General features: G+C 40.1%; 1 protein-coding gene across 2 annotated transcripts in view; it reads left to right on the top strand.

Moving 5' to 3' along the window:
* The window catches only part of LOC146004429 (uncharacterized), a 182,400-nt gene that overhangs the window by 18,886 nt on the left and 149,469 nt on the right, over window positions 1–14,045 (top strand). For both annotated transcript variants that reach the window (XM_083143285.1, XM_083143291.1), the window contains exon 2: window positions 10,858–10,922. In XM_083143285.1, coding sequence (XP_082999411.1) covers window positions 10,858–10,922 — 65 coding nt within the window. The remainder of the gene's footprint in view (window positions 1–10,857; window positions 10,923–14,045) is intronic.

The following is a 14,045-nucleotide window of genomic DNA, read 5'->3' as shown; positions in this document are numbered from 1 at the left end:
TGATTTAGAATAGGTTGGTGTGTCGGCATATAAGCCATTTTTACCCATCAGTATACGAGGAAATATCCCCTATCTAAAATTCTTACTGAAAGGTTTAAACAAGGGACGGAAGAAACTCCTTGAGATGTTGTAAACGGACCTGCACAAGACAAGCATAAAACATTAAAAAGTAAGAATAAACTAAGAACTTCCTCACAGACAGTGGAAGAGACCACCTCTTCGATAAAGCTAAAAACGTATGTTAAAACGCTGCTGTTATCTCCCAACAAGGATGAAAAACAGTTGGGAAGATGAAAAGTCTGGCTGAATTGAAATAAGCATGAAAAATTGTACAATTAAAAGTGCATGCCAATAGGCCATGAAAACAAATATCAGGTTACAGGACCATTATGGTAACATGACTTTCCAGACAACACTCGTTCGACAATATGGAGAACCGACGCGAAATTAAATGCACCCTAGCGGAGTAATCTTTTTCGAGACTTGACTTTACAACATACTATAAGCACCATTTATCGTATTCTGTTGGAATTCAGCGAGTTACAGCAAATTGGCCAAATTAATAGCCTGGCCATTATACCCAGTTTTTGTGTTTCGTTTTTCTTTAACAATACGAGTAACATCGATCTATGGTTTCCTTTGTGTTTTGTTGTGTATGTAATGTATTAGTGAACACCTGTGACCGATTTCTTAAGAAGGAATGCAATTTGCATCTTTTTCTAGCCTACCGCATGACCAAGTACGTGAGAGAGAAGATAGCATAGTATAATACAACATTGGATACTGAAACGGAAATCTTCACTTCGTTAGTTCCTCCTATTTCCTTGTCGGGCTGAAAACTTATTAGACGGACCTCGTATATCGCAGTGTTGCCGCCGAGATTGTGTTCGTTCATGACGTTGTTTATTCATTGTTTATCCCGATTACGTGACCAGCATTAAGGCGTGCCAAGCTGAACGTGGAATGCCCCCGACCTTCGAGATAAGACTGCAGATGTCGCTATCAGCATGCTCACGTGAATTCCATTGATGGCTGGATTACCCTCTTCCCTCCGCGCATGTTCAATGCAAGTCAGCTGGTTTACTTTAAAACTCAGAAGAGGAAGTAAAGGATGGGGACGGTTTAACATGTGATTACTGATTAGTATTATTTAGATCCTGTATGCAGTAAAGTCCAGAAGCTGACGGGACGCTAAAACACTTATTTGAATCTTTTCTAAGCTCTAAATAAGATTCACTTATCTCAAAGTGACATGCTATTTTTTTCATCTTTAAGACGTTTTTGATTATGATTGATAAACATTGTAAATTGTGGCTTACCGTCTCATCCTGGACACATGCTGCAATTAGTAATCTTCAACGACTTCAGGTGATCCACAATTGGGTCTGTCGCCCTGTGGGGTGGTGTAAGGGGTACCTTCCACATAGGCGCCCAAAAGTCAACCTCACTTCCACGTAGTACACCCTCAGCTTTTAACGAAAGTCAGAATATTTTAAGATTTTAGTTATGCAATGTTAGAGTTGTTATTTGTAACGGTAAGGGGCTGGCCCCCGTATAATGTGAGGGGTGCAAAATAGCCTAAGTGCTGACGCACCCAAAATTTTAAATTCAAATCAAAAAAATCAAATCGCCCCTGGGGTAGAAAAGTTTTTGATATGAAAGGGTAAAAAATTCATTTAAAAAAATGTCATCTCCTCCTGTCTCTCATACACGCAGACACACACACACACACACACACACACACACACACACATATATATATAATGATATTTTTTGCAATCTTTCTTCGGAATCTTATGAGAATTGCTACTTTTCTAAATACTGGTATAACGTAGATAAACTAGAGTATGCTCTCGGTTCATTTGACTTTTCAGTTCCTTCAGCTTTCAAATGAACTCGGAACGTGTTCTCTAGCAACTTCACGCGTTTCGAAAACTAATATTTCTTGTAATCTCTTAAACGAAAATCACTATATTGAAAATATGCCAGAAAATTTCATAGTATGAAATACGTTTTAAAAAATAATGTGGGCGAAGAAAAACGTTTTATACTACTAATACCTACTGCAACTTGCACTTGCCAGACAAATATTCGGGGGAGTACAATGTGTATTGATGACTTTATTGGGTACTATAGCCCCTCCTAAAAAAATGGGGGTACAATGTAAACTTGTACAGTCACGGACACTTCTGAGTTGTAACAATTCCATTACCGTTTCATTGGAATCAATACATCCAAGAAGTGTCCATGACTGTACCGCCCTCGCTTCCTGCGCCATTGTTGTCCTCCTGTTATGATCGCACCTCACAACTCCATGAGGACCTCGAGGTGCCTATTCCTGCTAGCCGACTATTAACTTCATCCTCCTCCTGCGGCCCGGTACCAGGTCCTGGTGCCAATTGTACTGGGACACGACATGTTCTCCTGAGGTTTGCAACTTGCAGCCCAAGCTGGCAATCACCTAGAAAGATGACCTCTCGTTCGGGGTTCACCAGCGATAAGAGGAAATCCTTTCCCGCCAGTCCGGGTGAGAAATCAAAGCCTCTTAGAGAACATTGCCACCCATGAAGCCTTCACATTGTAATTCTTTCTCGAGTTGAGCCGAAAGGGTGAAGCGACTTGCAGTACAAGCTGGCAATCACCTGGAAAGATGGCAGGCATTTCTTCCGGGTTTCAGTTCGACTGTGATAACAGGAAATGCTTTCGCCACAGTTGAGCGCTCAAACAACCTGACCGGGAGGGCACTTTGCTTCTCGTTTCAAAATTTGCGCAGGAGTTTACATTAACAAATACAGTAAAACCTTGTTAATCTGGACCCCGATTAGCCGGAGGCAAAAGGCCCCCCCAAAAAAAGCAGAATGGAAGGTTTTAAATGTGGCTCGAAGTCAACAAGAGAACTTCACAAAGAAAAGGCAGTCAACCACTGATGAAATTCTGTTTCCCGCAGACTTTGTACTGTACTGTATAGTGTATTTAGGCCTATGCCCTTTAAATACACCATAATAAATGTGTTTTGTTGCTATAAACGGAGTTTTAATGCACTTTCTACTGTTCTTTTTGGTTATTACAGTTAATCCGGACTTTCGTTAAACCGGTCAACTTATCCCCCAATTCGTCCGGATTAACGAGGTTTTACTGTATATTGAAGGAGAATTATTCGGATTAATTGGAATTTTCCTGATTCCGAAATGGTTCGATTTGGTGTTTTAAGTCTACTTTATGCACAGTAAAGCTAATCGGGACTGGACCTACAGTTTAAAGTGGAATACGAACCATTATCTGCCTTCACCGGGTGTCGAACCCGAGACCCCTTGATTACAAGGTGACGACGCTACCACTGGGGAGGCCGAAATGCAGCATATGCCAATGAAAATCAGCACTTACCAATTTAATTTCATTATACTGGCAAGAGGAAACAAAGATTCGTTAGATCAAACGTTGTCAACAACGATTTGCGAACATGCCTAGACATAATCGAATTAATATTCTCTATGATTATGCCATAATTTATTTATTTATATTAAATTTCAAGGGTACATATTAATTAACGTGTAAAGTTGAAAAAAATTGAAAGTCATTCAAGAGTAAGATTGTTGAAATGGGGGCATCGATTTTCAAAGAACGAATTTACCGGACCACAGGCTCACGAAGGTTGAGAACCACTCACCAAGACCAAAGCAATTTTACTGCTCACTCCTCAGCTTCGACGGAGAACAATGCTTCGGATGAACTCTTCACTATTAAGATACGCTACAACTGGAAGTTCAGATGTGGCTTGACAGTCCAAGAATATTCAAAACGACATGACTTCTTTGTGGTCAAACACGAAAGCCTAGTAACTAGCATATACCTACACGAAGATTTGGACTTTTTTATATCTGTAGCTGAAAAACCTTAAGGAAAAATCTGCGCTCACAGTATGGACAAAAATTGGACCCCACACTAACCCAATTATCTTAAACAGCCAAGAAGACCTACGGCGCAAGATTCATCGCCTACCCACGACTACATTAATTCTGCCCTTGCACCTTTCTTTGCCATTCTCGCGACAGCGGCAAGAAGGAGCCACCGCCGGTGGCGTGTCCGAGGGGGGTAGGTTGGGGTCATGACCCCCCTCCTTTGGCCTAGTTTTCCTTTAAAAAATCGCCAAAGATAGGAAAAGATGGCAAAACCCTAAGATAAGTACTAATTTTGAAAATCCTGGGCACGCCCCTGGCCACCACCTATCTTCCCAAGCAACGTAAGGTTCTAGTACTCCACAACCTGGAAGAAACACTTCCACTCGACACCCCTCACCATTGGGCTCAACGCGTCGGGAGAGAACTGAACATAGAACTGGATATTCCCTAACTTCGCATATGGACTGAAACATGAACATGCATAAAAGACGCATAGTTATTTCCACCGTTAAGTTAATCGCGACGTGAGACAAGGAAATGGTCCAACCTTGAAGGATAAAGGAACTCCACAGAAATACTTCATTTAGGACATTAGAACAAGAGGCTCCTTCGTGACCCGATATCGTTACATGTCTTCTTATATTTCTTCCAGGTTTTATTGTTCCACACCCGTAGCTTTCTGAATATGCACAGCCAAATGCACAAACGGTATTTTTCATTATCGCATTGCTGTGTGTGTGTTTCTGAAGATTCGGTGTTCTAGTTTCGATAAGTGCATACGTTAGGTATATCATTTTATCATCATTCATCCTTATCATTGCGATTAACCTAATGATATAGAGAATATGTAATATATAACTAACAATCCATATTCATTCTACATTATACGTCTCCCACATACGAACACACACACACAAACGTTCCTAAGTCACCCAAGTTCTACTTCGTTTCGAATGTTAAAAAGTAAATCAGCGTTCGTATTAACTTTATCATTGTTGTTTATGAGAATCTTACAACTGTAATATTATTATTAATGTACTAACTATTCTTGTATCAAAGTTGCCCCAAATGTCTAATGTTAAGTTTTAATCAACTGACGAGAGTATGGCCGATAACTTCTAGTTTTAGGCTCACTAACTAGCAATTAAAGGTTCTTACCTCTGCCTTTGAGTGCCTACAAATTACATCTTAAAATATTTCTTCCTCGTCGTTGCGATTAGATGAATGTGGAAGAAAATTGACAGAAAATGCAAAGAAAATACTGAGACAGACATTCAAATGATACTATACTCTGTCCCTAGAATCTCTGGAGCGAGCGAACGAAAGCAAGTCTCTGCGCAAGTAGTGACTCGAGAGGGCTCGACCAATGAACAAATGCGAGGGAACGGGATTGCGTGGAGGGGAAAAATCGACTGCAGCTACCAGTCGTATGCATCAGCGTAACTGCTTCGCTCAGCCCACTCGCTTTTCTACCTTTATGCACGGCCTTGCTCCAGAGATCCCGGGATAAAGTGGCGTACTCGGGTTTTCGTATAAGGTTGCAACAGTAAGGAGGGATACATCTATTGTTATAGTGGAACCACAAGCAAAAATACCTGCGCAGAAGCACATCGCGCCGGCGGGTGCGGGAAAGGGCAGGGGGGAGGAACATTCAGCCGGCTCACGTCAGCGTTGCCAGGCCTATTGATTTCTCGGGAGAATTACTTAATAAACTATTGCTATGGAACCTCCAACGGCCAGCTTAAAAACACGTTTCCTGCTCATCTTACTTGAACATGGAGGGGAGATGTGGAGTGGAATTCCACTCAGCCGTGAAAAGTGCTGTTTGAACTGTGAAATTATGTCAAACGCTACTCAATTGTGCTAGGACATTATTTTTATTATTTTTACTACATTACTATTTTTAGATGGCTGTATTTTATCCCACCCTAAAATCTATTTCTATTTTAGTTATTTTACGTCGCTTTTGTACCTCTACGGGTAAGTACGACAATATGGATGAATGAAAAACTGATGAAATGGATGATGTGACACAAACACAGTGAAACGTCCTTGCCTTACGAGGTAGAAACACTGACTTCGTAGCTTGGGCAAATTATGTTATACATGTATGTGTTTGTGTGTGTGTGTGTGTGTGTGTGTGTATTTCTAGCAGATGGGGAGGATGGGTGGCACCCTAGCATAAGCGTTGCTATCTTGAATTATTGAGGAAGACATGCTGTCTAATTCACCAAATATATTTCACATACGTAATGCATTTTCTCATTATGGTGCAGGACGCGTGCCCACCCCTATCGATAGCTGTACACCGAACACCAGCAGAGGCAAATTGATTTGTTATTGTTAGCATTCGACTTGAAAGATTGTGGAAAATCGCCGACAACGAAAGGCGACACGTTAGCTTCATCTGTGAATACAACTTTCTACCATTTCCTGTCATAAAAATTCCTCGCGATAATAGAGGCATCGCAAACCCCTTGTGTCGGTGCTGAGAAAGGGCAAATTTGAGAGTGCTTTCCACGCACCCTGTAACCGGAAAATGCGGAAGAGATGAAAGATGTTGGTCGGTTCCCTCGGGCGGTTTACTTTCTTTTGTTTGAAACATGTCCACTCCTGAAATTGAGATCTTCGGTTTATTTTCGCCAAACACAGGGTGCTGGGTTTAGCACCATTGTTACAAAAGTATCTGTGACATTTACACCGTAAACAATGCGCGCCACTCCCCTTGCCCCCCCCCCCCAGTGCGCACGCCTATGCCGCCCCTCCGCCCCCAAGAACGTCGTTCATCCGCTACTATTAGATCATTGGATTTTGTAGCAGATCTTCTGGTTTCCCAAGGAACAATCTCCCGAATTTTTTAAATCTGACCTGGCAACACTGCCCCGAACACCGATAACGGCAGGGAAGTTGCGCGAACGCTTTGGACGGAAGGTTTTTTTCCTTGTGGTCGAGCTATAGTGGTCTTATCCTGCATTTGACAAATGTCTGTGTGTGTGTGTGGAATATTGAGTCCACAGAAGGTTATGATCCCAACCCCCTTGCCACGCCACTGATTGTCTAGAGCATATTTGTGAGGGACGTTACAGACCTTTAAAGGAGGTTAGAAGTTCATACCTGGCTGGTAAACTTGGAAATCGTGGCCGTAGTAATCACGTGTGAAGTGCAATGAATCAGAGGGTCGAACAAAGCCGCTGTGAAGTGGACAAGATGACCATTAAATTTTCACAATCCGAATGCTGTCGGGGAATACCTGAAGAAGCTGGAGGTTTCTGGGAACCTTCGGAGGGTTGGAGAAGGGGTTGGGGGGGGGGGGTTGATGACGACGGGATGCCATCATCCACGGAGGTATTACGTCTCCCCGAGGACCCGAGCTTCCAAAACACGAGGCGAGAAAGGAGGGGATTATGAACTAGGACGGATGACGGAAATGGAAAAGGGAGGAGGGGGGACGAGGGCGTGGCGTATGAGAGGAGGGGGAGTTGGCGTGATTAAATTTCGTCAATAGCAGCCTTATCTCGCTCCCCCCCCCCCCTTCCCCAGCCTCGCGACAATTCAAGAGATGGAAGGAATTGACGAGGAAAATACTTAGAGCTCTCATGATGGTGACGGTTTATCGTCTCAGTTCGCGGAGAATTCTGGGAATTCTGATATCTTCCGCATGCTCCAAACTGTGAAATATGTCTTTTTCGACAGAAAGAAAAAATGCATGAAAGAGAGAGAGAGCGTTGGACTATGAAATGAAGCGAAGTGGAGAATCGATTTTGGCAGTTTCTGCCTCGGGGTTGAGTGAACGGAGGAGGGTTGTGTTGGTTCTACTATTAGAAGCTTTCTGGCATAGGGTTATCGAAGGGGAAATGTTTGTGGGGTGAAGGGGGAGAGTGTACAATGGAAAATCTGAGGGTAACAAAACTGACGGTTCGACAAACAAGTCAGTGTGTGTGGCGAACTAGTTTTCTACATTCTGCCAATAGTAGCACTTAAATTTGGCAACGTTGGAACTCGGCCTGTTCAAACTTGTTTGCTTTTCCAGTAGCAATACGAATATGTCAAAAGTAAAAGAGTATGGGTTAAAATAAATTTCTCTTCACCCAAGTGTCATAATTTTGATTATCTGTAGCTCGATACGTGTGGCTTATCTTGAATGCAGCGTTGCCAATTTTCAGCTTTCCGTCCTGTATCGAAGAAGGCGGGGGAGGGGCCGGCAAAGATGCTGTTCTCCAATCATAGACACCTTCACACAGATACTACAATACTAAAAAAATATAATCGATAAATCCATGACACGTGGAAATATACTTAATTCAATACTGAGAAGAAGAAGGATGTGACAAAAAAATTTACGCGGCAACAGTAACAACAAATACCCCTACTTCCGGTCGTCCATGATGTAAGCGTCTTCCAGTTAAGCCGAACGCGATTCACAAGTTTCAGTGGGTTTTGTGTAACGGTTGTTAGCTTGTTCGCAAACAAGCATTTCGATAACATCGTTTTCTTGGGAAATCGGCTTTTACACACATCAACGACAAAGGAAGTTTTAAAAATAAACAGACTTACATCCTTACGGAGTTAAGATCCTTGGTGAAATGACAAAGGAAAAAAGTTTGTGAGACATGAATGGGGAGTACCATATAACGATCAGCTATACAAGGGACTTCTGGTGACGTGTTTGCGTTTAGGCATTTGCTCAGCCAATCACTTGGTGTGGCTGAACGCCAATTCATTGTTCTAGAGAGTCGCTTAAATTCAACAATGACAATCCAAGTATGCTGCAGTGCATGCAAATGTCCTATAGCGTCTAGCGTTACTCTGATATGGACAAAAACAAATCAAGAGAATGCAGAAAAATCCAGATATTCGTTTCAACAGTGAAATTTATTTTTCAAGAGTGCTATTATTAGAGTAACCTAATTATTGCATCAAGCAAAACAGTGAAACTTGACATCTGAAAAAGAACACAGCTGATAATCTCGAAACTTTGGATAGCGTTTCATTCATAGACGCCGACTTCGTGAGGGGTGGCAAGGACAAAATTCATGTAGATGGACAAATACTATATATATTTACATCTATAAAATATTGTTTCTGCCAACCTTGCCCCCAAAATGTATTTTAAGTTGCAGCCTCTGGTATCAATTGTAAGATTCTTACTGTCTATTCTCTATATTTGCAAAAATAAATATTCAATTATTTGTTCTGAAAGAGAAAAAAAAAATGTTATTACTTTCTCGAAATTTAAAGATGATACATTTTAATGTGAGTTGAAGATTTGATGAATCAATCTTTCGATTCCAGTCTGTTCTAAAGGGTTGTTGCTGAATGAGGTTAAAAACAGCGAATACTAATCCGTTTCCGTATATCCTGTGACAGTGGCTGCATCAGATGGGGCAGGAGAGAGCGCCCCAGTCGCTTCGCCCGCCGCCCCCCAGAAAACAAGAAACCCTAGACAAATGAATGCTATATTATCCCAAATATGCGTTTCTGAATTTTATGGTGTTGTACACTAAACATGACCGAATCCCAGACAATATTTCCTCCTCTTCGACTCCTCACTGTCCCAATTGCATTTGACTCTAATATAATGAATTAATATAATGAAATGTAACACACCAACGAATAAACAATATCGTAAGCTACTATCACTGGGCAACAGTAATTGTATATGTACAGTCACCGGCAATAAAAATGGAGCATCTAGCTCCTGAAATACTCTCTTCACTGCAAGGTGTTATGTTTTTTGCCAGCTCTACGTCGGTGGCAGAAGTTGCCATTGGAAATTTACTTCTAAAATCCACTTATCGCCGCGGAGTTAGGCAACACACACAACTCCTTGCAGGGTAGTGAGTATTTCAGGAGCAAGGTGTCTCTTTTTATTGACGGTGACTGTACACTGTTAAAGATAGCACATTGCATTTTTTGTTGTCATTGTTTGGAATACTGATAGGGATATTGGAAACATATTTTAGACTAATTCCTTTACCCAGACACCCAGCAAGCCTTTAGAATAAACCTTACCTGAGGATTAGATTTTTAAAATACAGCGTGTTTCATAATAAACAACTTATCAGGCTTATTGTTAAAAAATTAACTGAAACAAACAATGCGAAAATCAAGTTTTGTTGTCATACGCAAGACTTTTGTAAACACGGTGATTGTGGCGCTGGCGTAGTGTTAAAGAAAATGGCGACTTTCACAGGTTTTCAAACCTTACACCCCTAGATATCTGCATTTGGGGCTTTGTGAAAGACACTATGCCACAGAATGTGCGACAGCTAAATTGTGGCAAGAACTCGAATTTCGATGGTGTGTGTCGCATAACTGGTGGAAGCCACATTAAACATTTGTAGCCATTTGTAGACATTAATAGAAACTTGAAGTGTTAGTTATCGAAACATAACAAATATCGTTGTTGTATTCCATATAGTTTAGTCGAAATAAATTAAATTAGTTTATTCTATTATGATACACCCTGTATGCAAGTTGATTTAAAAATGTGAAATTTTAATGTAGGTTATAAGAGGTAGCAATATTAAAAGGAATTTAAAGGTTGGTACGATTTCGCGTTGTTGCCTTCAACTTTTAAACCTTACACAGACTTGATTTAAATCAAGTACACAAAAAAGAAATATGGCCAACTGTTTTTCTAACTCTCAAGCGTGTCCAGGACACAAACGTTCATTGGTAACGTCTTTGGAAAACGTTATCCTTGAACAAACATTTGCAAAGGCTCTTCACTGACTCACTCTCAAAGGTTATCCGCCTTCGCTAGATTCAAGATTTCGCGGAATTACATGGAATTGCTGTAATGCACTTTCATAAAGATATCAACCGATTATCTGCCAAATTTCGATAAGATACAGGAAAACGGTTTGAGCCATGAACAAGATAAGAATATAGTATTATCAGTCTCTTGAATCGTTTCATGTGAAGTGCTAAAAAATATTTCTCATTGTGGTTTCAGTGCTGGATCCAGTTGGTCTTCATCATGAATAGAGCCCTCATTTTTAGGAATATGATACTTTCCGGGTGAGTACGCACTTGATATACATATTTACTGAAAATCGATATTTTATGAATCTATAGGGTATATGTAAAACAAGAACACTACGAAGAAAAATAATTAAGGCATGATTAGAGAAGTTTCTGCTGATTAGGAGGGAAGTGAAATTGTTTTCGGTGTTTCTGAAGCCGCCAAAATCCATTTTCCAAATTGCAAGTTTACGTTCGTGTCTATCTTCGATAATATAGCCAGCATAAGTAAAAGAAAATGTCTAGAACGCACATAATAATATGATGTCGTCCTAGTGCGCTCTTGAATTTTATTTACATCAAATAAATCTAATATACTCCCGATAAGAGGTCCACATTGTTGAAAATATGGCATGTTATTCTCTGTATTAACTTGTAAGAGGAAAGCAGCAAAATCTCCAATTCCTTTCCTATCAGACCTTTTCCGTAGAATCAACAATGCTGTTTCTACAGTGAAATAGTTGATTTTTGACTTGACACACTTGATTTTTCCACAAGACAGTTGAGCTCACCGTTGTGAAGTCGCCATTTTTACTTCCTGTAACTTTGGTGCTACCTGGCGAGTAGAAGTACAACTTCGAAGCAGTGAACTAACGAGGGGCTAGACACAGTGTTAGCAACTTGGGAAATATACTGTCAATGACTGTTATGACGTCACTTGTGTATTGCCTGCTGTGCAAGCTACGCTAACAACACTACTGTCGGATTAAAAATTACAGATACCCGAGGTTGGACTCCAATTAAAGTGTAACCAGTAGACCTATATAAGAACGAGTTACAACAAAATTTAGCATATTCAATTCTGCATTAAGCTATAGTAACGAAATGTTTTTTTCTATGTGCCTTCTATTTTTCATCGTCGCGAGAACAAAAAGTGCCTTTTTTTAAGTATTGCAAACAATTCGCTCTCTTTGAAATTCTATAAATAAAAAACGGCTGGTCCAATCGTAATGAAATTTCAGTATGGTACACGCATAAAGCATTTAAACACAGTTCGTAATTTACAGGTTTCTAAAATTTGTCAAAAAACTGTTCTTATCAATTTTCCGAAACAGCTTTTTAGTGTTTGATAGTCCTATGGTCTTGTTTTGAAGCTCTTTGCATCCGTTTTTAAAATCCATTGTCAATGTCAATTCACATTGCTATATTGCAAATTATATTTTTTATTTAATCCTTAAGCGATTTACTATTTTATTTCTAATTTCTCTCTCTCTTCTTGTCTAAAGAAGAAAACAGTTTTGCGCACAGACTTTAAAGCTATCAAAGTGGCAACGTTCGATCAAACTCTGTGCCAAAAACAGGTCAGTGAGATTTGTGCGCAATCCTGGACAAGTCAAGTCAAGATAGATTAGGTTAGGTTAGCAAAACAGCAAAAACACGTGTAAGTCCACACACACACACAAACAAACACAACAGAAGTGAGAACGTCTTGAGAACATTTTACATCTGATAACATCGCCTCATTTTTTGTGCGCAATCCTGTACATTGTGACAGCTTGTCAACGGTTTATCAGATACCACTGATAAAACCGGAAAAGTGTGCGCATTCCGGCTGTAGCCCACTGTGTGTGGTGTTGCCACATTCCACGTACATCTTTACTCCGTTGTATAAAAGTCTGCATAAAATCAGTTTCGCATTGTGAATTGACAATAATAATGGATTTTAAGAACAGATGTAAAAAGTTTCAAAACAAGACCAAGATCATATTTGTAGGAATTCCAAATCCTAAGAAAAAGTTGTTTCACAAAATTAATAAGAACGGCTTTTGACAAATTTGAGAAACCTTAAAATTAAGAATTGTGTTTAAAACCTTTATGCGTGCACCATACTAAAATTTCATCACGATCGGACCACCCGTTTTCTATTTATAGAATTTCAAAGAGAGGGATCGTTTGCAATAATAAAAGAGCCGGCACTTTTTATGTTCTCGCAACGATAAAAAAGTAAAAGGTATATTGAGAAAAAAATCAAGATCAAGGCAGAATTGAATAAGATAAATTTTGATGTAACTCGTTTTTATGTAGGTTTACTGGTTAATTTTCAATTGGAGTCCAAACTCCAGTATCTATAATTTTTAATTCGACAGTAAGCCTCACTTAACTAACCTATTTCCATGCTTAATTGTGCTATTAAATGCATACGTGCGTAGGTTAGGGTTAAGTAAGTCAGGTTTTGTGTTAGCGCACATCTCCAAGTAGGTGTTGCTATCAGTAGCCGCTCTTCAGTGAACAAAAACTCTGAGTTTTCCTATCTTCGATTCTCCGATAATTGCAAAAATGTTACAGTATATTCAGAGCTTGAAATAAAAATTGTTATGTAGAAAACGTTTTCTCCAACCGTGGGGTTAAGTAAAGGCTTGCATGTATGGTTCAACATAGTAGCAATGTAACAGGCAGGAGGATGTTTCATACAAATTTCCAGGTCTCCCCGATGGGGTAGTAGTAACGTCGTCGCATTGTAATCAAGGAGTCGGGTTCGATCCCCCGTTGAGGCACATTGCATAGTGGTTCGGATCCCACTTTAAAACTGTAGGTTCGGTCCCGATTAGCCTATCTGTGCATAACGTGGGCTGGAAACAACAACATGAATTTCCAAAGCAGAAGGGGTGGAGGTGACGTCCCTGTTCCACTTGGAGTGTATCATGTCTCAATTAAAATACAGCATAACTGAAGACTAAAATTGGTAAAAGATGCAAGTGCCAAAATAATTCAAACACAGTTTTCCACGTTAAACTGTGAAGTGTGCCATGCTTTATAATGTGGTAAACATGAAAAGTGGCTGGTAGCCCTCTAAGTAGTTCAAAGGGCGTGTAAAGAGGTCACTAGTGTAAACGTTCTTACGAGCTGATGTGCTGAACGATGTGATTTTCCAACACTTTCGCTTTTGGCACTTACAACGTTTACCACTTGTAGTCCTCAATTCAAATGAATGGTACAAAACGAAACCTGTGACTGCTGTAATGAATGTAATTCACAATTATCGATATAATATGAAATAACAACTCATCAAGTTACTTGGTACACAAACTACACGTTTCTATGGACATTCACAGATGTTCCGTGTGGGCGAAATGTCTCTGAACAACCGTTACCGATGAAGTTTTTGCATATTCCAGCCAG

The sequence above is a fragment of the Lepisma saccharinum genome, chromosome 1, assembly GCF_977018435.1.
Source record: "Lepisma saccharinum chromosome 1, izLepSacc3.1, whole genome shotgun sequence".
Lineage (NCBI taxonomy): Eukaryota > Metazoa > Arthropoda > Insecta > Zygentoma > Lepismatidae > Lepisma > Lepisma saccharinum.
Note: the sequence above shows the minus strand (reverse complement) of the source record. Positions and strands in the feature narration are given on the sequence as shown.